The 23,911-nt window shown below is 42.5% G+C and overlaps 1 protein-coding gene across 1 annotated transcript; it reads right to left on the bottom strand.

Moving 5' to 3' along the window:
- Positions 1–304: 304 nt before the first annotated feature.
- Positions 305–23,507, bottom strand: LOC139450025 (protein Red-like). Its single transcript, XM_071231653.1, has 17 exons — positions 23,423–23,507; positions 18,652–18,811; positions 16,893–16,955; positions 14,862–14,931; positions 13,101–13,198; positions 12,782–12,896; positions 11,545–11,702; positions 10,688–10,734; positions 9,529–9,692; positions 8,177–8,288; positions 7,151–7,205; positions 6,229–6,556; positions 4,988–5,056; positions 3,616–3,647; positions 2,784–2,867; positions 1,739–1,894; positions 305–995 (listed from the first exon to the last, which is right to left on the bottom strand). Exons 1-17 carry the CDS (start codon positions 23,430–23,432, stop codon positions 827–829), a joined length of 1,890 nt encoding a protein of 629 aa, XP_071087754.1. The 5' UTR covers positions 23,433–23,507; the 3' UTR covers positions 305–826.
- Between the last annotated feature and the right edge of the window lie 404 nt (positions 23,508–23,911).

Below are 23,911 nucleotides of genomic sequence, written 5' to 3'. Positions count from 1 at the left end.
CAGGTGAATGTAGCAAATGGCAGACAGTCATACCGGCAGACACCAACTTGTCAGATCTACAACGTATTGTACCAGTACTCATCATGGACACACCCTTTTAATCACTTGCCTTGAGTGACCTTAACCTTGGTAAGAAGTTTCCGAACTGCTTGAAGCAAGAAACAACTTATCCATCACCATCTACTCAACAATCACACAGACACATAGAAGAAAACATTACTAGCTTGGCAATTGGGTGCTACAGGTATTTCAATCTACTGATTAATGGAGCATACATGGTACACAAAATATACAAGACTTGTATTTAATCATTTATTCAAGAAGCTGGTAACATGTATACAATTGTACGATTTCATTCTGAAATTGGAGCAGTTACACCTGCATCACACTGTGGCATCCAGGGTCATGAGCCTGGGCCTATAACATCACAATGGTGAAGTGACAAAGTAAATCTTAGAACAAACACCAAACCACCACATTCAGTTTCCCCCTGGTCAGGTAATGGCAGTTTTCATTTGTAAATGTAGGACTCTAATTCCCCTTCAGATTTGGATCATAAGACATGAAGGGCACGAGCAGGCCAGATGAACCAGCATCACAGCCCCATGATATAGTTAGGTCATGATTTCCCGGGTTTGACAAAACAAACCATGGTGACTGCAATGGTGGAAGCATGTCCTCAGTCTGGTGCTACAAGATCTGCATGCCCTGCTCTGCAGTGTTCCTATGACAACGCCCTGTCACAACACATCTGGACGAGCAGGGCACAGCCCATCACAATCCTGCTGACATTGTCACTGTACAAATACTGACACCAGGGGAGACTTCAGTACTTGATGCGTTTCTCCCCATCCCCCGGCTCCGCCACCTTCCTCTTCTGGATAATGCGGTTGATCTGCTGGAGTTCGCGGTCCAACTTGGCTTTCTCATCCTTTGGACCTGTCCTCCGAGTTCTGCGACCATCAGCCATTTTAACACCATACTGGAAGGCAGCTCTGAAAATACAACAATATTCATGATCAGCAACTCAACAACTCAGCACAAATTATGTGTCTTGTCTTGACAACTAAAACTGAAATCTCCATTGTATTGATAGCTCCAGGCAGATATTCTTGGAGAATGTATCCACTGATCTGAGAAATCCTGCCAAGTGGGTTACTTATTTCATGGATGAAAAATACTTAAAGCCAAGGGAGGGAATCCATTGAAATAACCCAAAAATAACGATTAAACATTTTAAAACATGAACTGTTATTATTTACTGTTATGTTAAAACTTTAAGAACTTTCTATTTTGTATTAATATTTTCCCCACCAACACCATGCCCTGGCTGACTGCATGTCATCATAACCCAGTGGCATGGGATGTTGTCCATGACATCAATCACTGGACTGTCTGGTCCAGACTCAATTCCCTTCAGTTTGAACATTGGTGTGTTAACAAACTTCACTTGAAACAGATTGTTTCTTGTTTGTTGCTTAACACTGCACTCAGCAATATTCCAGCTATAGGATGGTTGCCTGTAAATGATTGAGTCTGGATCAGACAATCCAGTGATTGATATTGTGAACAATGGTCCACGCCCTGGGGGTAAGATGGCAACCAATGCACCGAGGCTGACCAGGGTACCTTCATGGGGACCTATTCTGACCCAGAGTCCCCATGGGGAATTGCTTATCAACTAAGCCCTGTTGAACATCAAAGTAAATAAAGCACAGTTTGGATACTAGACACGTACTTGGGCAGGGCTTCCTTGTTGGACATGTAATCGCTGTATTCCTCCTGGGTGTCGAAGTCCCAGCGACCGATCGGACCCTTCTTGTTGCCCTGGTCCATCTTGGTGTAGTCAACCTCATCGTCCGACTCGTCAATGGCATCAAAGGCTTCTACCATCCTACAACAAGAACACTTCATATTGACATGCAAGCAACTTAACTGTAACAGAACTTGGTACTTCCACAAGAGTGCCGACACACCAACAAAACTACGCGATCCATATCGTGGATGGGAAGACATGTTGCAGTGTCAACTCCCACACCACTGTAAGAAAGTACCTACTGGAACTCTGACATGATATTCTGCCGACTCCCACACAGTACCTACTGGAACTCTGACATGATATTCTGCTGACTCCCACACAGTACCTACTGGAACTCTGACATGATATTCTGCCGACTCCCACACAGTACCTACTGGAACTCTGACATGATATTCTGCCGACTTCCACACAGTACCTACTGGAACTCTGACATGATATTCTGCCGACTCTCACACAGTACCTACTGGAACTCTGACATGATATTCTGCTGACTCCCACACAGTACCTACTGTAACTGACATGATATTCTGCCGACTCCCACACAACCTGCTGTAACTGACATGATATTCTGCCGACTCCCACACTACTGTAACAAAATAACTACTGCAAGTCATTAATTGCACCAGTAAACCAAAGTGATCAGAGCATTACATATATTCTGGAATTAATGCCAGTAGCTCTATCTGTGAATCTAACAGGGTTCTGTTCCTTCAAGAACTGTTTCCAGTAGGTGCAGTGACACTGATGTGACAAGCTCCAGTACGTCCAGACAAACATGTCACATATTATCCAGCAAGTGGAAGCTCTTGTATTAGGTTCATGATTTCCAGCATACAAATCTCATGCTCTGCTACACTGCTATGGACGCTGACATGTGTGAGATGGAGAGTGTCCAGTGGGGCGTGTTGCTATACTTTCACCACACTACCTGCTAACTATACATCATGTGACCTGTCCAACTCACCCTGGGTAACACTCGGCGTAGCTGTCTATCTCCATCTTAGACTGGAGCTTCTTCAGCCGATCCTTCTCTGCCTTCTCATTGGCCCTGCAGCAGGAAGAATGGCATTATCAACACGGACATCGGTGCAATTATGTTCAGTAAGTCTCACTGAGTGACCTCGTTCCAACAATAGACTCACTGAGCTGACTTCCCCCACTGAGACCATGAAACCCAGTTTTCTACATAATAAAAGAATAAGGCTTCAACAAACAAAAGAATTGGTTCTCAGGCAATGACTTTTGAAAATAAAGTGTGGGCGGGCCGTGTTGGTTTTTTTGTTTTTTTCTTTTTCAAACTAGTATGTGACAAAATAAACAGTTGTGTTCCATCAACCTAGGAAAGAGCCTCCCTACATAAACAAGCATACAAACTCCAATTGCCGCCAAGACCATAACACAAGATGTGCAGTAAAGCAGTGCACATACAGGGAAGTAACTGTGTGCTATGTTGGATCGCATTGCTTTTAAGTATTAGGATTCTTTTAATTTTTTTTAAATGGAATTAAAAACGAAATAAGTGGCAGACTTTATGATGATGCGGGCGTTGCCTAAGAACCAAGACTGTTATTCATTTTTAGCCTAATCTCTCTTGGAAGTTACAAAAGCAGTTCACTTGGGACAATAATCTGTAGATCAACTGTGTGTCAGCGAAAGGGCTAATGTCACTACGGTAATATCAAGGCGTCCATCTCCACTCGGCTCCCTCAGCGATACAGTGATGAATGGCAATTCTCTATCATACTCTTGTGTTGACAACATCAACCGTCACGAGCTGCGTTTCTCAAACAACTTACTTTTGTTTCTCATCTTCCATGTCGGCGTAAGTCTGAAACAAGGAAGCACATCAATATCAACATGTCTCTGTTTACCATGAGTCTACATACCGATAAACACAAACTGACTAATCCATCCCATAAAATATAACAGCGCTATCCCCGGCCATGGGGCACATTAGAATTATGTTTGTACATATAGTAGTGAATAAAATCAATAAAAAAAAGAGTCCCATAAAGCCTTAAGAAGATATAGGAACTTGGGCCACTTTATGTCATCAGAAATAAATGATTAAACGTGACATTAATACACACAAAAGGAAGGCCCCTTCTCTGGCAAAAATAACTCAGTCTAGATAAGTGTCTCTTAGATAAGCTGACTTCAGCAGTGTCTGAGAGAACTTGTCCCCATTATACACACATTGCACTAAGTTGAAAAGCACGATGCAAGGGCACAATGCTGGAAAAAAGTAATTGACGAGACCAATTTTCTAACTCAGTCTTGACAAGCATCTCTTAGATAAACATGTAAACTTTCATGTAACTTCATCAGTTTCTGAGAAAACTCATCCCCATTTCACACAGATGCACAAAGTAATATCCTCATTTATCCTAGTGTGTCACTAAGATAGTTACATATATCCTCATATATCTCAGTGTGTCACTAAGACAGTTACATATATCCTCATATATACTAGTGTGTCACTAACACAGTTACATATATCCTCATATATCCTAGTGTGTCACTAAGACAGTTACATATATCCCAGTGTGTCACTATGAAACTTAAGTATATCATAATATATCCCATTGTGTCACTATGAAACTTACATATATCCTCATATATCCCAGTGTGTCACTAAGACAGTTACATATATCCCAGTGTGTCACTAAGACAGTTACATATATCCCAGTGTGTCACTAAGACAGTTACATATATCCCAGTGTGTCACTAAGACAGTTACATATATCCCAGTGTGTCACTAAGACAGTTACATATATCCCAGTGTGTCACTAAGACAGTTACATATATCCCAGTGTGTCACTAAGACAGTTACATATATCCCAGTGGGTCACTAAGACAGTTACATATATCCCAGTGGGTCACTAAGACAGTTACATATATCACAGTGGGTCACTAAGACAGTTACATATATCCCAGTGTGTCACTAAGACAGTTACATATATCCCAGTGGGTCACTAAGACAGTTACATATATCCCAGTGGGTCACTAAGACAGTTACATATATCACAGTGGGTCACTAAGACAGTTACATATATCACAGTGTGTCACTAAGACAGTTACATGCAACAAACTGTGGCACTAAGAGCATGACCCACCCACGTCACAGCATGACAAGAAGGCATCTGATGAACCTGATACAACACTCACCTTAAATCTATCATTGATGCTCTTAACAAGCTCCTTGGCAGAGTCCGCAGGCTTGTCTCGGAAATCCTCCTAAAGAAGAGATTATGTATGAAACACCAGGTACAAATACAAGTCTTCACTCAATAAACTCATCTGTATCCCATTCTCTAAGTTAACCATTAAATCTTCAAACATATCAAGTTCTTACAATATCAAATTGTAAAAATTGGAGGCAATTTCTGATCTCGGGAAACATTCCCTCCCTCTTAAGAGAAGAGACCCACATTACTGTCCCAAGTAGAATATCCAGATGAACCAACTTCCAGGGTATTGAATAATGTGTACATTGACACATCCCTTGATATGACATGGCATATGTAGTAAAAGTGATCATCTGGAAGGTCAGGTTACTCTGAACAATTCTGCCATGGTTCCTGCAGCTGTTGTTGTCATCCAGATTTATCTCTCTCACCAGCTCTCACACCATAGCTGCTACAGGGTTTCAAACAAATCTGTCACACTCTTGCACACTCATCTCTCTCGTCTGCTGACCTTGACGACTAAACACAGCTACCTACCTCAACACCAGACATTGGCTATCAATAACAGCTAGCTTCCTCAACAGCGAAAATAGGCTTTCGACAACAACTACCTACCTTGACGACCAACATCGGCTATCGACAACAACTACCTGCCTCGACGCTCAACATTGGCTATCAACAACTGCTACCTTCCTCAACAACGAACATAGGCTATTGACAACAACTACCTACCTCGACGACCAACATCGGCTATCGACAACAGCTTCCTACCTCGATGCCCAACATCAGCTATCGCCAACAACTACCTACCTCGACGCTCAACATTGGCTATCAACAACAGCTACCTTCCTCAACAACGAACATCGGCTATCGACAACAACTACCTACCACGGCGCCCAACATCAGCTGTCAACAACAACTACCTATCTCGACGCCCAACACTTGCTATCAACAACAACCTACCATGGCGACCAACATCGGTTGTCAACAACAACTACCTTCCTTGACGACCAACATCGGGTATCGACAACAGTTACCTACCTTGATGACCAACATCGGCTATTGACAACAACTACCTACCTCAATGCCCAAAATCAGCTATATACCACGGCGACCAACATTAGCTGTCGATAACAACTACCTACCTCGACGACCAACATCAGCTATCAACAACTAACCTACCACGACGACCAACATCAACTGTCAACAACAACTACCCACCTCTTCAGATGGCTTCTCAAAGTAGGATCTCTTCTTCTTCTCATCCCTGTCTCGGTCCCTGTCCCGTTCCCTCTCTCGTTCCCGGTCTCTATCCTGTTCCCGATGTCTGTCCCTTCTGTCCCGTTCCCGATCTCGATATTCTCTCTCACGGTCCCCCCTGTCTCTGTGACTGTCCCTCTCTCTGTGGTCCCGATCTCGATCCCTCCCTCTTTCACGTTCCCGATCTCTTTCTCTCTCTGGAAGCCTGTCCCTTTCTCTCTCCTTCCGATCCTTCTTATCCTTTGACTTCCCGACTTGAGGAGCATACTGACCAATGTCTCCATAGATGCTGCAGGCAGGATACATTTGTTACCATCTCAACTCAAACTGTTCACAACAGTCTTTTTTCCTTCCTGCCAGGTTTGTTCACAAAATTCAGTAACAGGCAAACAATTAAAAACGATAAAAGTAGAATGTGCAGTAATGCTTTAACTTATTACAAACCCCAAAAATGTTTTCTCAAAATTACATTCTATTTTCATTTTGATTTTCATTTCACTCCTTTCTCATCAACGTATGTATATTCTCTACAAAATCAAAGTGACTGTCTATAAGCCTGGCAATGTAGTTTTGTATGTTTGTTTGTTGTTTAATGCTGCACTCCGCAATATTCCAGCTGTATGACGGCGGTCTGTAAATAATTGAGTCTGGACCAGACAATCCAGTGATTGCCATAATGAGCATTGATCCACGCAATTGGGATGCGATGACATGCATCAACCAAGTCAACGAGCCTGACCACCCGATCCCGTTAGTCGCCTTTTACGGCAAGCATGGGTTTCTGGTCCCTGGCAATGTAATACACATGTAATGGTGGGAGTCGGCTGCAGAGGACTGCGGTACACCACGTTGTGCCCCCCAGTCTGGTAGATGGAGAGTTCACCTGTCATCTGCTCCAGGCAGCTTCTCCTTTGGCTTATCCTCTTCCTTCAGCTTCCCTGCAACACAACAGGCAGTGAGTTGATTTACAAACAGAGCTATTGGCACGCCTATTTACTGAACGACCTCTGGAAAGTCCTATTTACAGAAAGAAATACGGCGTCCTATTTACAATCAGAGCTCTAGAGTCCTATTTACAGACAGAGCCATTGGAGAGTCCTATTTACAGACAGAGCACTAAAGAGTCCTATTTACAGAGAGAGCACTAGAGAGTCCTATTTACAGACAGAGCACTAAAGAGTCCTATTTACAGAGAGAGCTCTAGAGAGTCCTATTTACAGACAGAGCAATAAAGAGTCCTATATACAGAGAGAGCTCTAGAGAGTCCTATTTACAGACAGAGCACTAGAGAGTCCTATTTACAGAGAGAGCACTAGAGAGTCCTTTTTACAGGCAGATCTCTAAAGAGTCCTATTTACAGCAGACAGAGCTCTAGAGAGTTTTATTTACAGCAGACAGAGCTCTAGAGACTTTTATTTATAGACAGAGCACTAGAGAGTCCTATTTACAGAGCTCTAGAGAGTCCTTTATACAGACAGAGCTCTAGAGAGTCCTATTTACAGAGCTCTAGAGAGTCGTATTTACAGACAGAGCACTAGAGTCCTATTTACAGACAGCTCTAGAGAGTCTTTTTTACAGATAGAGTGATTGAGTGAGTGAGAATGGTTTTATGCCGTTTTTAGCAATATTCCAGCAATATCACGGTGGGGGACACCATTGTACCCATGTCGGGAATCGAACCCGGTCTTCGGCGTGACGAGCGAACACTTTAACTCGACTTCCCCATTTACAGACAGAGCTCTAGAGAGTCCTATTTACAGACAGTACTTAAGACAGTTTTATTTACAAATAGAACTATGTAGAGACTTATTTACAGACAGAATTTTGGACAGCTGTATTTACAGAGATAAAGACAGACAGAACTAGAAACAAGACAACAAGACTACACTAGGCTGCCAGCTTCTCCCACCTTTCTCCTTCTTCTTGAGTTTCTTCGTCTCCCGCTTGCCTTGTCGTAGGTAGGACAAGATCTGGGTGAGTTTGTTGATCACAATGTCATTCGTAGTCAGTGTTGTTGTTGCCTGGGCAAATTTAATCATAATGTCATGCAGAGGTCATTTTCAAAGGGACAACATGACGTAACAGCCACAATAATGAAAAACCTTTACGAATGCTGAGATAACAAACACTCATCCCGGACTAATTTACTTTTTGTACCTAGGTCTAAAAACGCGTTAACTATGTATCACATTGAAATTTCCTCTGCACAACAGAAAGGTTAGATTGGGACAGCTGGGGAGGGGTTCTTGTATCATGGTGGAGCCAAGCTGTAGGTACTGATTACACCAAGGCAAGGTTGGGGGGGAGCATTGGAGAAGCCTGGGATTTTTTTGGCAGACAGAATATTTTTTTCAGTCATCTCTTCAAACATACCACATTATATCTGAAAGAATCCAATCTTATTCAGAACATCTTGCAAATTATTTATTCCCAGCATTTTCTAAAACACCCATCCGCCAGAATATTGAATGTTTGTCCCAAACTGCAGCATCCCCATCTCCATCGTCTCTCACCAACATGAGAAATGGGAGATCTGGTTTGCTCACAGCTTTCTTCTCTTGACACAGATATTCTAATGTCAGCGTTATTCTTTTCCAGGTTTGTCACTGAGGATGGCTGATGACATAACAATCTAGATCTCACATGCTGTAATATGTGCATCTTCCAGAGGCAAAGGAGTTGACTAACTGTAAAAGTCAGTTTCCACCCTTGCCGAACTTGGTTGGAATTTCTGGGCACGATCGTAGCACCACCAGTGGCTAATACGAGTATGTCCCTTCTAAGCCTCTCCTATGGTCTTATCAGATTCCACCTCTCATATCACTTGCATTTGCTTCAAACAAAATGGCAGTGGCCAGTGAAGACGATATGATAAATAATCAAAATCTTTATTGTAATAAAATGGGTCTTACTTTGCGAAGTACATCAAATCATGTGAGCACATTGGTTAAAAACGTGAAAAGATTTGAAATAATAATGTTCACACATGCTTTGCAAATCCTGCAATTAACCGAAATCTGAAAGGCAGTTTATTAATCAGATGTTGATTTCGTTATGCGGTTTTGATTGGAATGGGCATAGACCTGTTCGTCCAGCCAAAATATGACTTCATAATTCCAGCCTAGTTCGGCAAGGGTGGAAATTGGACTTTTATAGTCAGTTAGCTCCCTTGCCTCAGGAAGATGTGATATGTGTAGAAATAGAAGCTATTGACATGGTGACCATGTTTGCTACAGTATAGACCCTAGCTCTATCACTCACTTCTAGACTGGGGCAGTCAGCTTTGCTTCTGATGAGAGTAGTCGGCACGTCGGACTCGGCAAAGTCGTCCTCCAAGTCTACAACGTACGCCATCCGACGAGGTAGAAACAACTCATTCCTGTCTGGGAGGCGGGCTTTGAAGATTGTACGATACACATTCCTAGCTGGAGACAAAGAGAAGTTCTCAAATTGGGGGAGTCCATGACAAACACATCTTAAATCTACTCCCTAACTTTTCAGCAGATTCTAATGTTAATACATAGGCTATCATTAACTGACCTTCTAGACAGAATTTTTTTCAAGATTTGAGTACCAGACCAAATGCAAATATTCAGTGTTGGAGTTTAAAGCCAGTTCATGAGCATGTTCATGTGTGAGTTCATGGTGAGTTCATGAGTGAGTGAGTTAGGTTTAACGCTGCTTTTAACAGTATTCCAGTTATATCGCGGTGTGTCAGCTTAATGTGGGAGGAAAGCCCGAAGTGATGCAGGTCTCAGACGTTTACCACTTCGGTGAAACCCACGAGCACGGGTATGCTGCTGAAAAACCTAGAAACGTAATCAGGGTGAACTGGGATACGAACCCACATTCACAGGTTTCTGGCGTGCCCAAGGGACGCAACTCCTCACAGCGAATTGCGGCGTCTTAGATGGCTGGGCCACCTGTGCCTCCGGTGAGTTCATGATTTCACGAGCGAGTTCATGGTGAGATCATGAGTGAGGTGAGGTGAGGTGAAATGGGGTTTAACGTCGCGTCCAAGATTATTGCACTTATATAGAGACGTGCATGTACGTGTTTGTGTTTGTGTTTGTGTGGCTGCTTGTACTAGTCCGAACTGATGCCGATTTATAGTGCTAGCTCACTGAGATACCATGCCGCAGTGTAACATGAATACCCCACTAAGACACAGTATACTGACTCCGAGCCGACCAGTCCTTGTTTTAGCCCCTTAATGCCTTGATACCATCTTTTAGAGATCATGAGTGAGTACATGAGGTTATGAGTGAGTTCATGAGGTTATGAGTGAGTTCATGACAGTTCTTGAGTAAGTTCATGATGAGATCATGAGAGTTCATGGTGAGATCATGAGTTCATGAGGTTATGAGTAAGTTCATGACAGAGTTCATGAGTGACTTCATGAGGTGTTTTAAAAATTTACCCATTTTTGTCTTGAACTGCATCTGGTTCTCCGGATCTTCTTCCTCCCTGAAAACAAACTGCCAACTTCAGTTTCATGTCACATATATACTCTAACCTAATATCCCAACTATGTGTGAACCAAAAAGGTTTGTATGTTTGTTGTTTAACACCGCACTCAGCAATATTCCAGCTATATGATGGCGGTCGAACAAACTAAGTACGCTTGAACCTAACACCCCAAAAATGTGTGAACAAACTAATTTATCATACTTCCATGTCAGAATGAAGCGATCTGATTGGTTCACATGACCTTGATAAAATACGATGTATCCTGCCTTGCAGGGAAAGGGAAATAAATCCCTTACACTCCGCCATGAGCAAGGCAGGATTCATGTGGATTTCTGAGAGGCAGAAAAAATCCCTTATACCCCGCCATGAGCAAGGCAGGCAGCATGTGGGTTTCTGGGAGGCAGAATAAGTATAACATGTTGGTAATATAAATTTGTTGTAGCAGGATCACTCGTGGCACATGGGGTTTTATGCATCCCTTATTCCGGCTCATGGTATAAAAACCAAACGCGGGACGCATAAACCCCTGTGCCTTGCGTGATCTTGCTACAACTTATAGTTCGCTCCAACCTAATACCCCAACAATGTGTAAAAAACTAATGTGTTTACAAACAACATCATAAATACACCAGTGTGAACAACTAGAAAAAGTTGCTGAAATAACAAACATTTCATATTTCAACTGAAAAGGATGAGGGTGTTTTGATCAGCAACAGAAGGAACAAGTTGGACCTGCACACACCGGCAGCCAACTACACTCCGCATGAGCAATCATCCATCACAGTGACTCAGAAACAGGACACCTACTTTTTCTTGGGTTCGGGCGGCGGCGGTGCTGGTGCGGGGATTGGGACGGGGGCAGCGGAGTTGGCGGCACCAGGAGGGGCGGGGGTGGTGGTGCTGGTCACGGCATTCTCCATAGCATCCTCCTCTTCCCTTTCCTTTGATGTGATTTCCGCTCGTACCTGTCAGTTTGAAATTTTCGATAGTACATCGAGAGTCGAGTCATTTGTCATGTTTGTTTGTTGTTTAACGCCGCACTCAGGAATATTCCAGCTATATGATGGCGGTCTGTAACTAATCAAGTCTGGACCAGTCAGTCCAATGATTGACATCATGAGCATTGATCCACGCAATTGGGATAAGATGATATGCATCAACCAAGACAGCGAGCCTGACCTCCCGATCCCGTTATTTGCCTCTTACGACAAGCATAGTTGTCTCTTATGGCAAGCATGGGTTGCTGAAGAGCTATTCTAACCCAGACCTTCTTGGGTCCATTTGTCATGTAAAATAGTGTTTTTATGAACTTGTATAGTCTTGACATCCTTGTCAAGGAGTTGTAATGAGACAAGATGATTGTATGACCCAGGCCCATTGTATCCAAAGTACACTCAACTGCCCTGTGTGTGTCTGTCCTCGCATGTTTGTGTGCGTGCATGTGTGCGTGTGTGCATGTGAGTATGTGTGTATATTGTCGCGTGTTAGTGTGTGTGCGTGCATATCTTAGTGTGTGTGCATGTATGTGTGTCTCTGTGCTTGCATGTTTGTGTGTGTGCATGCATGCGTGAGTGAGTGTGAGTATGTGTGAATGTTAGTGTGTGCTTGCATGTTTGTGTTTGTGCGTGCGTATGTTAGTGTGTGTGCTTGCATGTGTGTCTCTGTGCTTGCATGTTTGTGTGTGTGCATGCATGCGTGAGTGCGTGTGAGTATGTGTGAATGTTAGTGTGTGTGCTTGCATGTTTGGGTGTGTGGGTGCGTATGTTAGTGCGTGTGCATGCATGTGTGTCTCTGTGCTTGCATGTTTGTGTGTGTGCATGCGTGCGTGAGTGCGTGTATGTGTGAATGTTAGTGTGTGTGCTTGCATGTTTGTGTGTGTGCGTGCGTATGTTAGTGTGTGTGCATGCATGTGTGTCTCTGTGCTTGCATGTTTGTGTGTGTGCATGCGTGCGTGAGTGCGTGTGAGTATGTGTGAATGTTAGTGTGTGTGCTTGCATGTTAGTGTGTGTGCATGCATGTGTGTCTGTGTGTGTGTATGTGTTACCTTCTCCAGCAAGGCGTAGTCCAGCCCCTTCACCAAGTGGGTGTGCTCCATGTCACCTCCCAGGTACTTGGACTCTTGGATCAGCTGCTTACGACGCTCAGCATAGTTCTCTCCCCTGAAATAGTCAATTTCATGGATTCTCCAAACATGGACAAAAAGCCTCACAATCAAATACACTGGTAGCCTTTTTGAATACTGACTGAAAATCCTAAACAATATTTTGGTTGCTAACAAAAAACGTTTATCAAGCTCATGCAAATGATTCAATAGAAAGTATTTGGCTGTTTATCAGACACAGCAGAGCAGTGCTTCCACTTACGCCTTGGCATCCGGGGCCACTGCTCGGTAGTCTGCAGTGGTGCTGATAATCTCCGTCTCTGCGTAGTCCTTGTTTGACCCTTCACGACGTTCCCGAGCCTGCAGGCAGACAGATCATTCATGACAACAACATATCAGAGGATTAGATTCATTCTAAATTCTACCCCAATGGCAGTATCTTTCAAAACATTCACATGTGGATTGTCCCTTTTTCACATATCTAGGTCAGATGTTTAATGATTTGTATGGAACTTCAAACTGATGTGAATACTTCTCAGTTAGGAGTGAGTGAGTGAGTGAGTGAGTGAGTGAGTGAGTAAGTGAGTGAGTATGGATTACGCCGCTTTTAGCAATATTCCAGCAATATCACGGCGGGGGACACCAGAAATGGGCTTCACACATTGTACCCATGTCGGGAATCGAACACAGGTCTTCGGCGTGACAAGAGAACACTTTAACCACTAGGCTACCCGACCGCCCCTTCTCAGTTAGGAAGGCTGAGCTAGGGAATGGTACTGGTTGTATCCCAGTTTCAGCTACTTCACACTGTGTCAGGATTACACCGTCAATGGGCCTAAAAATCTTTATGTAGACAGTACTAACCTGACCCTTCTTTGACACAACCAATGATGAGTGTGGATATCTTTAATCAAAACTACTTGCAGCATTCTATTTATCTTTACTACAGATCAGTCTAAGCAGACTTATATATAGTCAAAATGAACTTACTATGCCTCGTCTCATTGTGGCTCCTGTAAAACATATCAAGTGCTAACAGAGTTACTTACCTTGCAACAGTGTGTGATCTACTGGATCAACTGGACTCACCCTGTCACGGTATTAGTGTGTGATCTACTGGATCAACTGGACTCACCCTATCACGGTATCTATGTGTGATCTACTAGACTCACCCTGTCACAGTATTTATGTGTGATCTACTGGACTCACCCTGTCACGGTATTAGTGTGTGATCTACTGGACTCAACCTGTCACGATATTTGTGTGTGATCTACTGGACTCACCCTGTCACGGTATTAGTGTGTGATCTACTGGACTCACCCTGTCACAATATTTGTGTGTGATCTACTGGACTCACCCTGTCACGATATTTGTGTGTGATCTACTGGACTCACCCTGTCACGATATTTGTGTGTCATCTACTGGACTCACCCTGTCATGATATTTGTGTGTGATCTACTGGACTCACACTGTCACGGTATTTGTGTGTGATCCACTGGACTCACCCTGTCACGGTATTTGTGTGTGATCTACTGGACTCACCCTGTCACGGTATCTATGTGTGATCTACTGGACTCACCCTGTCACGGTATTTGTGTGTGATCTACTGGACTCACCCTGTCACGGTATCTATGTGTGATCTACTGGACTCACCCTGTCACGGTATCTATGTGTGATCTACTGGACTCACCCTGTCACGGTATTTGTGTGTGATCTACTGGACTCACCCTGTCACGGTATCTATGTGTGATCTACTGGACTCACCCTGTCACAGAATTTATGTGTGATCTACTGGACTCACCCTGTCACGGTATTTGTGTGTGATCTACTGGACTCACCCTGTCCCGGGATTAGTGTGTCATCTACTGGACTCACCCTGTCACGGTATTTGTGTGTGATCTACTGGACTCACCCTGTCCCGGTATTAGTGTGTGATCTACTGGACTCACCCTGTCATAGTATTTATGTGTGATCTACTGGACTCACCCTGTCACGGTATCTATGTGTGATCTACTGGACTCACCCTGTCACGGTATTTGTCAGCCAGCTCCTTCTGTCGCTCTTCTTCCATCCTCTTCAGCTTGGCATAGTAGCTGAAACACGACACCTCACACATAACGACTCTCGACTACCCTTCATTACGACTGATAGATGTCTCCTTGATGCTGATTGGCTGCTTCACACTCACCACGAGACATCAGACATGGAATTCCTCCTGGTCATCTTACACAAATTCATTTGATTAGATTTGGGTGGGCTAATAAAAGTAGAGAGCCAAGTCTGATACTGTACACACAAGGCACCTGAGCATACTGATACCGCCCCTTCTATTTCTGAGCTGCTTTGCATAAAGAAGTAAAAGACAATTGAAGGTTTTGTGTCTAATCATGTCATAATGAATGAAAGTTGCTTTCAGGCTAAGATTTTGTTTCAAATTTACATAAATTTACATAAACTTATCCATATGTTTCAGTGAATTATGTGTTTTGTTCTTAAATATTCATGGTTGCCATTAGCACAGCCAGAATGCCAAGGCGGTAATTTGAATAAGTGCAGTCGCCGACTTGCTCAAACTGTGATGGAATCTTTAATTCATTAATTCTTTTAAAAGTCGCTCAAAAGTGAATTAGTTTACATCCAAACATCGTTGTTCCTATCACTGGCTTGACTTCTTGTAAACACAAGACACCCCTCCTCTGTCTCCAGTCTACTGGCTATTACCTGACACTCACTCAACATAAGGAGAATGTGGACTTCCCACACTTGACATGGAGCACAAGACACCCCTCCTCTCTGTCTCCAGTCTACTACGGCTATTACCTGACACTCACTCAACATAAGGAGAATGTGGACTTCCCACACTTGACATGGAGCACAAGACACCCCTCCTCTCTGTCTCCAGTCTACTACGGCTATTACCTGACACTCACTCAACATAAGGAGAATGTGGACTTCCCACACTTGACATGGAGCACAAGACACCCCTCCTCTCTGTCTCCAGTCTACTACGGCTATTACCTGACACTCACTCAACATAAGGAGAATGTGGACTTCCCACACTTGACATGGAGCACAAGACACCCCTCCTCTCTGTCTCCAGTCTACTACGGCTATTACCTGACACTCACTCAACATAAGGAGAATGTGGACTTCCCACACTTGACATGGAGCACAAGACACCCCTCCTCTCTGTCTCCAGTCTACTACGGCTATTACCTGACACTCACTCAACATAAGGAGAATGTGGACTTCCCACACTTGACATGGAGCACAAGACACCCCCTCCTCTCTGTCTCCAGTCTACTACGGCTATTACCTGACACTCACTCAACATAAGGAGAATGTGGACTTCCCACACTTGACATGGAGCACAAGACACCCCTCCTCTCTGTCTCCAGTCTACTACGGTTATTACCTGACACTCACTCAACATAAGGAGAATGTGGACTTCCCACACTTGACATGGAGCACAAGACACCCCTCCTCTCTGTCTCCAGTCTACTACGGCTATTACCTGACACTCACTCAACATAAGGAGAATGTGGACTTCCCACACTTGACATGGAGCACAAGACACCCCTCCTCTCTGTCTCCAGTCTACTACGGCTATTACCTGACACTCACTCAACATAAGGAGAATGTGGACTTCCCACACTTGACATGGAGCACAAGACACCCCTCCTCTCTGTCTCCAGTCTACTACGGCTATTACCTGACACTCACTCAACATAAGGAGAATGTGGACTTCCCACACTTGACATGGAGCACAAGACACCCCTCCTCTCTGTCTCCAGTCTACTACGGCTATTACCTGACACTCACTCAACATAAGGAGACTGTTGACTTCACAAACTTGACATGGAGCACAAGATGAGCCAGTTTTGCAGCATTATTGAATGCTATTTGTATGACATCTCCAAGCAACATATCACAGTCAGTCCACATGTGCACACATGCAACATTCCTGTCAACAGTTGATACACTCTTGGAATGGACTGACTGGACAAAACATGTGTTCACCTTGACAAACATTACCTATCAGAGGCATACCTACCTTTTCTTCTTCTGCCTCCTGGTGGCAGGGTCTTCATCCTCTTCTTCCTCCTTCCTCAGTGCCCTGTAACCATGGTAACATATACATAGTCAGCAGTAGACGCCCCAGTAATGTCTTCGGAATATATTTTACTAGTTCTGCAGGATCACTAGTTTATTTACTGCCTTCACTACTACCACTACCACTACCACCACCACTACTACTCTTGGGTTTGAATCCTGACATGGGTACAATGTGTGAAGCCCATTTCTAGTGCTCCCCACCGTGATATTGCTGGAATATTGCTAAAAGCAGCGTAAAACCATACTCACTCACTCACTACTACCACTACCACTGCTACTGCTACTACTTCTTCCATGACGACTACCACTACAACGACTACGACTACTACAACTACTCTTATGACTACTACTACAAACATGTTTTCCTTTTATAATACTGATAAAACTTTACAACATAAAAGAATTAGAAGAAGAATATGGCTGCTGAGTTCCACACGGTCAACATTTCACACACAAAATCACAGAAATTACTTGGTAATTTTGACAGGAAATTGCTGTACAGCAGAACATGAGCTACAATTCTTTTATTCATTGTTCTGGTAAATCCACAGCAAGTGCTTCCTCCATCATCAACTGCCCAACAGCAACATGTCAACAACTGTACAACTTCCGAACAAGCTGTTGAGGTGCCATGTGGTTCTGGCACAGCGCACAGATCACAAATCAGGTAAAGTTAAACAACGTCAGTCCCGGAGAGTCCTTGGATGTGTGACTGCAGCTTGACTCCTGAGTTTCTAGGGCTTCAGTCCTGCCCCACACTTAAGCACACGTAGCACATGTGGCGTCTCCTGAGGCAAGTGACTTTGTTTGAAATGTGCCTCTGTTCACCCAGCAATGGATGGGTACCTGGCAGGATGAGATGTGACTGGTCGTTAACCTTCTAGTGCCCAACAAGAAGCTTGGTTTATATACTCCCCAGGGAGCTGAGAATGATTCTTGAGAGCGCAATGATCCAATGACCTGGGTAATAATAGCGCTTCGAGCATGCCCTAGAGTGGTGTGGAAATATGCACAATATAAATAGCCTATTATATCATTTTAATATCTTTGAAACAAATTCAAAAACATACTCAGTTGCAACACCTTAACACACTGACAACCCCAATCTCATTAAAATCAGACCTTAGTTCCCGCTACCGCTAAACAAAGATCTGAAGACATCCCATTAGGGGTCACGTCAGAACGACCTTTCATCCGACCAATCAGTGCGTCGCTTACCAGATTATGAAAGATACAGTCGGAATGTGATTTCTAATCATGCAATCTCGAAAACTTAAACATGGGGTATTCCGAACGATAGTTAGCGGTTTAAAGACTGAATCCATACAATCTTGACCATCTATTAGCCATTCCAGAATGTTTTTTTGTTCAGGTTTCAAATTTGTAATCGAGAATTTGTCAAAATGTGTTTCGAAGCGTAGTCGCCAATTTGAAATTTGTGCTGTAAAGCACGAGAAAGCTGCCTTTTCATTGGTCATCCATTGGTTGGTCAAAGTTCGAGCAAGGTCGGTCTGGTGTGACTCGTAATGGGATGTCCTCAGATCTTTGTTTAGCTGTAGCGAGAACTAAGATCTAATTCTAATGAGATTGTGACAACCCATGCCCAATACATGCCGAGTTGCAACACCCACTGACAACCCATGCCAAGACCAGTTGAGTAGTTTCTCCTCCATGTTGAATGCTGTTACAGGACTTACGTGGCCTTGTTGATGGTGGCTGTGTAACTTGAAGATGAACCCCTAGGGGTCATCAGCATCTTCCGGAAGTCTTCATTTGTGAGAGGATGGGCGTCGTCATCATCCGGATCCTGCTGGTGATTGACAGGTGGGAGGGGGTTGGAGAACACCTCCATCTCTCCTGAAACATACATCGCAGAAATCAGTTCCCTGGCAACAATGGCTGATCATCGTCCAGAGCTCGCGATTAGCTGCATATTTGTGTAAAATATGCATTAAATAAACTGAAATATGCAGATAAATAGAATTAATGAGTATATCATGACTACATGTATTAGATAAACGATTGCGTAAATTACAACGGTTACATAAATTGTTTATGTATCAGCCAATCGTCAAATTCACTTATCGACAGTTAAATTCAAAAAAGTTTTTGCGACAAACATACTGTTAGATGCCAATTGAAAGGTGAGGTGAGGTGAAATGGGGTTTAACGTCACGTCCAAGATTATTGCACTTATATAGCGACGTGAATGTACGTGTGTGTGTTTGTGTGGCTGCTTGTACTAGTCCGGACTGATGACGATTTATAGTGCTAGCTCACTGAGATACAATGCTGCAGTTTAACATGAATACCCCACTCAGACACAGTATACTGACTCCGAGCCGACCAGTCCTTGTTTTAGCCCCTTGATGCCGAGCGCCAGACAGGGTAACAACAAGTACCATCTTTTAACGTCCTTTGGTATGACGCGGCCGGGGATTGAACTCCGGACCTTCCGCTCTCCAGGCGGATGCCAATTGAAAAGCGCATAGTGCTGAGTCAATGTACACGTTGAATCCTAATTAGTCGCTTATTGGTGACTAAAACAATAGTGCCATTCTTACAATGCTAGGTTTTGTAAACAAAAAAATGGCTTCCCGGAGAGGAAGCCACACGCAGATGGAGACGAGTATACTACTATTCACATAGTCTTAAATGATTTACAGGGATTGTTACCAAACAGGTTTTAAGTTAAATGCCCAAATGTCAAGAAACAGGTGGGTAAAAAAAAAATATGAATGCCCTCTAAAACTTGTGAATACCCAATAAAAATTAAAACCCTGGGTAAAATACCCAAATAACCAAGAGCTTATCTGTAGCTCTGATCATGTACAACTAGCTGACTGTCATGATTTCCATGTCACCAGATCCTAATGAGAACTGATGTCACGTCATTATTAAAATAAATTCACATATAATAGAGATTTTGCTAGATATATGTGATCTGAATGATGATTTGAAATTCACATTTTTGCAAAATATTGTCACATTTTCCCAGTCAAAACTGTCATGTACACATGTATATATGTATCAAAAACATAAGTATGTTCCAAATTTTACGCAAAAGAAACCTTTTCCACGATTGGTCCATGTGATCTTGATAAAATACTATGTATCCCATCTTAGAGGGTAATAAATTTCTCAGCAGGGGAATTAATCTTTTATATCCCGCCATGAACAATACAAGCTGCACGTGGATTTCTGAGAGACAGAATAAATCCCTTTTACCCTGCTTCAAAGCAAAAAGCTGCAACGAGTCAACTGCGGTTATCTAGTTCACCATATAGATTTTAGCAGGATCACGAGGGGTACAAAGGGTCTAATGCGCCCTGAGTTAGGTTTTATATCACTCGACTCCGGTCCGTGGTATAAAACTTAACGAGGGACGCATAGAACCGCAGGCTATATTTAGTAAACAAATATTGAAAACTCTCAACATCGCTGGGCTTATTCCTTGACATCACATGTAGAGATGAAAGATCACAATGGGGAGCTTATGCACACTCAATGATCCCTGACATCACAGGGCATTGTTTCGCCTGTGTATCCGGCAACACAATTTCACAATCTCGTTAAAATCAGATCTTAGTTCTCGCTACCGCTAAACAAAGATCTGAGGACATCCCATTAGGGGTCACGTCAGAACGACCTTTCACCCGACCAATCAGAGCATCGCTTACCAGAATATGAAAGTGCCAGTCGGAATGTCATTTCTGATCATGCAGCCTCGAAAACTTCAACACCTAACGATAGTTACGGGTTTAACGACTGTATCCATACAATCTAGACCATCTACTAGCCATTCCAGAATGTTCTTTTGTTCAGGTTTCAAATCTTTAATCGAGAATTTGTCAAAATATGTTTCAAAGCGTAGTCGCCAATTTGAAATTAGTGCCATAAAGCACGAGAAAGCTGCCTTCTTATTGGTCATTCCATTAGTCGTTCAAAGTTCGCGCAAGGTCGGTCTGACGTGACCCGTAATGGGATGTCCTCAGATCTTTGTTTAGCGGTAGCGAGAACTAAGATCTGATCTTAATGAGATTGCACAATTTTACAACTTACACCATAGGGCATTGTGACATGTTTGAAAAGTTTGTGGTAGTGTATTCTAAAGGTAGGCTGATCAGTGTTTGTGTTTACGGCATCACATATACAAAAATATGCACTGAAAAAAACTACACTTCCCCTTTTGTGTGACACGTCCAATGGGAAAAACACAAGGGTAATCAACCACCAGTCTGAATAGGATGTATGGAGGTGGTGTTGTTGGCCGTGATGTAGGGTCTAGGGCTAGGATACTCGGGTACTTGGGTGGGTACTGAGAAGGACCCGGGTACCCACAGGACTACCTGGACCTGCGGCTAGTCATGCGATATATTGTTTAAAGACAAAAATTATCTGGAACTATATGACAGGGGTTGAAATGTTATTTTAAAATGTCCTTACCAAAAATTAAGCTAATATACTCAGTAAAATGTTACATCTACAGAACGCTAACTCGGTTATAGCGCGGTAATGCATGGCTCCTAAAATTTACTTACATATTTAATAACCTAAAGTTTTACACTGACAAGTTTTTCCCCCAATCTCAAAGAACATGATCACTGCGAGCAAGTAAATCCGGAAATACCAAACAACAAATCCGAACTGAAGTACACAATTTAATCCCATTATTATACTATCTGGTTATACAAATGTGCTCATTGTATATCTGGACTGGCATTGTGTGTACGTATCTGGACTTATGTTTGTAATATATTTTATTCATTTTATTCAAAATTTCATTCAACATTTGTTCACATTCATTACGGCGAAATCATGTGTGAAGTGATCAGTAGATCGCACAACTCATCGTTATTTACAGCAACCCCGGTCAGACTAACACTATTGACGCCTTGAGTTGCCAGAGAATGGATACATATTGCCATACTTTGATTCGATAAATGTCATATTTGTTGCAGCTTGGCTTAATCATGTATCAAGGTTTTCGCGATCGAGAGTGTGTGAACCTCGACGGTGTATTCAAATAAAATATTTCAACAACGCTAGGCCTAATGAAGCTTCAAAAGTCGGCACTAGATCTACCTCACATTACAAATTACAAGAAATGTAGTCAACTATCCGTCATTCAATTTCCAAGAAGCATGTGCCATATATGGAAGTGTTACTACGATTTATCAATGAAACACGCCTGGTTCCTGTTGTTGACCTGCCTGACATGAAGTGTATTAATCCCATAGGTTGACTGGTGTAACTATATGCAAATTAGATTGCCAGTCGGGGACACTTGCAAAATATTAGCCAATGAAATATCGTAACATGATCACATGATTACATTCTCGTGAAACTTGAACCATTTTATGTGCTCTCTTTGTCCACAGGCATGATAGAAAATATATATTACTCGTCCAACATCTTAACCTTACTTGGCATGGGCTTCGGGCAACAATCAGATAGTATATATGTTTTATTTACATGGTATTTGATGTATTTGATATATTTACATGTAATTGGATGTATTTACATGGTATTTCCTGTTAACAGTGTTTGAAAGAGACGATGTGAGTTTAATTTCATTTATTTTACTTTAAAGCATGTTATGTTTTCATAAGAAGTTGAGTTGTGTATAGGCTATGATAGAATATAGTTGGAGTAGAGGCTAATTTCTAATGTAAACTTGTTTCAACATTTCACATTTATTGGTGTTTGCAAGTTACCATGTAAGTCAAATTTCATTTATTTTACCGAGGTAAATAAAATAAGCTGCCGTTTACGCAAGGCAATAGTAGCTGTTTTCATTTTCGCCAATCGGTGCTGTTTTCGCCCGGTGACATTTTGCTGAGATGCCGTTTTAGCTATAACCCAATAAGGTTAAACAACAAGTTATTAATGTTCGCATTTCTTTTTGACTATGCACCAATTCCTTCTGAATTTTATATGTTTGAATAAAGATAAAACGTCAGTCAAATTCAGTGTATGCATGACCAGATCGTTTTATAATTGTATCTAAATACATTTTGTCCAGGGCTACGGTCAAACTGCTCCCAATCGGACATTTGGTACCTATTTCTTGAGATCTACATCGGGTACTGGGGAGTAAATTTGGACTCGTTTGTTTGTTTTTTAACGCCGAACTATATAGCAATATTCCAGCTATATGACGGCCAATTTAGACTCGTCTCAGGCTTAGTAGAGTCATGTCTTCACGGTAGGACCCCATCGCGTCTCTCGGCGAGTGCATCCGATGAAGTGTAGTGAGTAAAATTAGGCAAATGTCTTTTGCATAAAACTTGAGCTTGAACCTGGTCATGTGATGTAGCGTGTATGTGTTTAATTCATCAATCTAACAGGTCTCTATTGCAGTCTTTTCCTCAACTACATTCCTCAATGCAACTGCATGTGTACAAAAGCTTCACTTGAGAGTATTGTTTTCAACTGCCAACATAGTTTAAGTGAAAATAAACATACGTTCTGGCATGTTGCTGTCTTTGTTTATCAACCTGCAGTGCCAAAAGTTTACGTTCTAAGTTGACTTCCGCTTCGTGAAAAGATCAACAACGCGATATCTCGTCAAGAGCGAGAAAAATATGGATGTACTATATGCATATCAACTCCTTCAAATATAAAACATTAAGAACGAGCGTCAGTAAGTTTCCGATAGAAGTAAATACGTGGTCACTTTATTAACGTTTACACTCCATCATGGATTGAAGTCAAAACATTTTTGCGGCTTTTTTTCATCACATTTGCTGTCCTGTTATAAACAATAACTGTGTCGCCATGGTAATGTGAAGGGAACAACAAAACAGATACAATTTACGATAAATTAATAAAAGTATGGTCTTGTCCAAATATCAGAACGCTGAGAACTTTTTTTCATATATATGACAGACTAGACTCATTATATTTATTAATTTTCTGGGCTCATATGCCAATAAACAAGCGTCTAGGTTCATT

This window comes from Haliotis cracherodii, unplaced genomic scaffold (genome assembly GCF_022045235.1).
Source record: "Haliotis cracherodii isolate W230 unplaced genomic scaffold, xgHalCrac1.p SCAF_8, whole genome shotgun sequence".
In the NCBI taxonomy this organism is placed as follows: Eukaryota; Metazoa; Mollusca; class Gastropoda; order Lepetellida; family Haliotidae; genus Haliotis; species Haliotis cracherodii.
Note: the sequence above shows the minus strand (reverse complement) of the source record. Positions and strands in the feature narration are given on the sequence as shown.

Bases quoted from the DNA above. Each gene is read 5' to 3' on its own strand.
- LOC139450025 (XM_071231653.1), bottom strand. The intron at 7,206-8,176 runs GTGGGAGAAGCT...GTTGTGTTGCAG, and splicing joins ACTCAAGAAGAAGGAGAAAG to GGAAGCTGAAGGAAGAGGAT. The intron at 1,895-2,783 runs GTGAGTTGGACA...TTCTTGTTGTAG, and splicing joins TACGCCGAGTGTTACCCAGG to GATGGTAGAAGCCTTTGATG.